Source organism: Prosopis cineraria, unplaced genomic scaffold (genome assembly GCF_029017545.1).
Source record: "Prosopis cineraria cultivar Desert tree isolate PC_DT_omini unplaced genomic scaffold, ASM2901754v1 PC3, whole genome shotgun sequence".
In the NCBI taxonomy this organism is placed as follows: domain Eukaryota; kingdom Viridiplantae; phylum Streptophyta; class Magnoliopsida; order Fabales; family Fabaceae; genus Prosopis; species Prosopis cineraria.
The window spans coordinates 37,203,921-37,207,756 of NW_026555334.1; the positions used below are offsets into that span (position 1 = coordinate 37,203,921).

Sequence of the window (3,836 nt, forward strand, 5' to 3'; positions counted from 1 at the left end):
TTAATTAAACTGAAAGAAGGGCAAAAATGGAATTTTACTTATTGATGTTCAAAAATATATATGCTTTAATTACTTTTCGAGCGAAACTGTTTTGACTAGAATTGTTAAGGATACGGAGTACTCCTCAAAAAATAATGCATGGATAAAAATGTACCTTAACTCAAATCCACCTAGTATGACAGGTGACATTTTTTGTCAGATTTAAGTTCGAGTCAACATTTTTAATGATTAACATTGGGGTTTTTAACGTCAGGAAAAATGCTGCAAAATTATTACAATAAATAATTTAGGATACTAGATGTTACTCAGAGATTAATTTAGGAAAAAAAATGTACCTTGACCCTTTATTAAATTATATAATTTACCTACTTTTTTAACCAACCTATAATTCACCTAGTTACTCAATTGGACATCCTCTTTATAAAAAAAAAAGAGTTTTTTTCCTTTTAAAATATATAAAACAATTACTCATTATTTAATTTCTTGTGTTACTTAAATTTTTTATCCTCAGGTAATATGATAGAGTTAATTAGCATCGTTGAATATGTAATCAAATTTCCCAACAATAAACAAGTATTTTTTGAGAAAAAATAAATCTCATTATATTTATTGACCTTAATCACATTTCTTATTCCATGTGCGAAACGATTATATACGTTTCTTATAAAAAAGTCGAGAATAATATATACTTTCCGATACTCTAATGAAGCAGGACAAAACAATGCCTTAATTAATTATCGTATAAAGATGTGGATGGTCCTTAACTAATTACTCAAATTCTTTCGTACAAATCAAGCAAACTTTTGGCCTTGGGTTTGCTTTAATATACTTCATAGCATACGGTGGTGATGCATATTTATTTCTTGCATCAAGTCCTTTACTTGACTTGTGTGGCAGGTAAGGAATGAAGGATCGGGTCACATCAAGCATATCGATTCCATTATTTATTTAGCATTCAGTACGTAGTTCATTAGTTCTTACTCTCATTGGCTAAGCTCTATTCAGAGCAGACGCCGGCAGCTTCGACATTACAGTTTTCTAATTTGCAATTTACGAAAACATTTTAACAATCTTCGGCATGGGTCCATTACAATAGATTACTGCATATCATGTCTGATTCAGCAACCTATCATGGGCTACAGATGCCAAACTTGAAATATTTGCAAAGCTGGCTAGCTACTTTATCCAATGGCTAGAGATTATTTTAATACAAGCATAAAGAGATCTTGCCGCTATAAATTTATACCTAAGGACCTTAGTGTTCTCATGTATCTAGATGCAGTGAGACATCCACATGATCTCAACTCTGAGTCTCTAAAATGATTACCATGGCACAAGATCGGTATGCCCAGCTCCTAAACCACCCAGATACATCGCGTAGTGCATGGCCTAAGATACAGAGCGTGGCGCATCATCTGAGAAGTCGACCAGATTTTGCACAGTACTACTCTCCTAAGATGGTGTCCCTGGGTCCTATTCACCACGGCGAACACCACCTCAAGTTAGGAGAGCAGTACAAGCTTTCATGGGCAAAGATGTACGTGGGTGATCGAAATAAGGCCCGAAGTCTGCATGAAAAGATTGTTGTGAATATCAAGGATCTGAAGGATCTATACACTGATGAGGACGCGGTTCGACGCTTCAACGACGATGAACTGGCGTGGATGTTGTTTGTGGATGGATGCGCACTGCTTCAGATCCTGAAGCATCCAGACATATTGAAGGCAGAACCACTCAACGCCAAGGTTGACCAGCTTGCTCTTGTTCGCCAAGACGCGCTCTTGTTAGAGAACCAACTTCCCTTCCAGCTCCTCCGCCTCTTGAGTGATCTTCCCTCCGACACTGACCTTATCAAAGACATGGACTACTTCCTTCTTTGTCATCATTTGTCACCAGAAAAGCCCCAGAATCAAAATAGAGCCGGAAGTGGGCATCATGCGATTGATGCTGATCCTCCACCAGCTGATCCAGTTCATCTTCTCGATGAACTGCGGAGGAAAGTGTTGCGTGATTTTAAATCCCCTGATCCACAGATCAAAAGTAGCGATTTGAAAGAGCTGAAAGAAGAAATCAAAAGGGACGAGATAACGTACAGGAATTTGAAAGAGCTGAAAGAAGCAGGGATTCAGGTGAAAAGAAACAAGTCAAAGGCAAAGCGCCCCATCGACATCACTTTCTCTTCTTCCTGTTTCGGCGGAGAACTGAAATTTCCAGACATGATAGTGGACGACACAATCGCTCCGACATACCTGAACCTGATGGCGTACGAGGCGTGCCCAGATTTTGAGAACAAGTACGAGATAAGCTCGTATGTAGAATTACTGGACTCCTTGATCGACCACGCGGACGATGTGAAGGAACTGAGGAAGGCAGGCGTTCTGCGCAACTGCCTTGGAAGTGACGAGGAAGTAGCGGAACTGTTTAACGTCATAAGCAAAGACTTGGTGGTTCACACCTCCATATACACGTCTCTCAGAGCTGAAATAGAAAAGCATTATAAGAAGAAGTGCAAGACGTGGTTCGCTATGGCTTGTAATACCTATTTCAGCAACCCTTGGTCTATTATTGCCTTCATTGCTGCTTCTGCGGCTCTTCTTCTCACTTTCATCCAAACTTGGTTTGCCGCTTTCCCCTCTCACGGTAATTCTGGATGACCACCTCGCATGGCAAGAAGGACGTACGCTTGCTCCGTCTTTTTGCACTCGTGGCTGGCACTTGGTATCTAGTATTCGTAAAAAATTTATTGGTGTGTGTGATATATTTAATAACACAGCTTTTGATTGGAGTCACTGTATCCTTTTTTAATCATGGGGGTCGATGCAGGGTCTGCGTTGTATGGTTTGCAGCGTTACCTCATTGATAGAGTCATTATTTTTTACGGCGATTTCGTTGAGTGAAGTAAAGGGGGAATAATCATTTTGGATTTTCATTACGTAGTTGCTTTGCTCCGTCTTCGGTTCTCATCACCCAGGAAACATCTGGGATGGCTCAGATTTTTTAATTTTAATTTTATAAAAATAAAAATTTATAATTTTTTTTAAATATATTATCATCAATTTGAATAGTATTGATTTAATTTAAAATTCTAAGTAGTTCAATTTAATGTTATCATTTTTATAAATTGATTATTTAGATGTACTCTGAATAAGTTAGATTTAATATTAAATTTTTTAATAATATTTTATTTTTTTGACTGAAAAGTGCAAACATAAAGTTCATAGTTTACAGCATATCATGATCCACAAATAATTTTTTCATTTTAATAAATATAAATTTAAAATAAAAATTTTAAGTGTAGACCTTGCAAATAAAAATTTAATATTAAATATGAACCATTTAAAGTACATCTAGATAGTCAATTTATAAAAATTATAATATTAAATTAAACCTGTCCAAATTGATAATGAATATATTTATTAAAAAAATTTATAAATTTTTATTTTTATAATTATAAAATTAAAATTAAAAAAATTAATAGTCATATTTTCTTCAATGATGAGCACGCACCGAAGACGGATCCGTTGTTGCTTCTGGGGTGAAAACTTGGGATGCGTGCTGAGCAAGACCAACGAGTCAACCACACAAGCCTTCAAGCGTAAGCAAGCTCAAGTTTGCCCTCATTCACTCAAGAATAGAGTCCATGGCCAAAAATAGAATCCACGGCCACACTGAGAATTGTCTTTTTTGAGCTTGATAAGGATAGCTGGCTGAAGTGGAATCTGAGAGGAATGGGATCGGCATGACATTCAAATTGGAGCCAGCCATTCACGATTAGTTGTTGGGCTCTCTGGAAAGGACGTAATGAACTGATTTTTGAAGGGGAAAAATACCTCTAC

The 3,836-nt window shown here is 36.8% G+C and overlaps 1 protein-coding gene across 1 annotated transcript; it reads left to right on the plus strand.

Moving 5' to 3' along the window:
- The first annotated feature begins 1,069 nt into the window (after window positions 1-1,069).
- Window positions 1,070-2,932, plus strand: LOC129306539 (UPF0481 protein At3g47200-like). Its single transcript, XM_054947191.1, has one exon. It carries the CDS (start codon window positions 1,320-1,322, stop codon window positions 2,652-2,654), a length of 1,335 nt encoding a protein of 444 aa, XP_054803166.1. The 5' UTR covers window positions 1,070-1,319; the 3' UTR covers window positions 2,655-2,932.
- Window positions 2,933-3,836: the final 904 nt, after the last annotated feature.

Bases quoted from the DNA above. Each gene is read 5' to 3' on its own strand.
- LOC129306539 (XM_054947191.1), top strand. From the start codon at position 1,320: ATGATTACCATGGCACAAGATCGGTATGCCCAGCTCCTAAACCACCCA.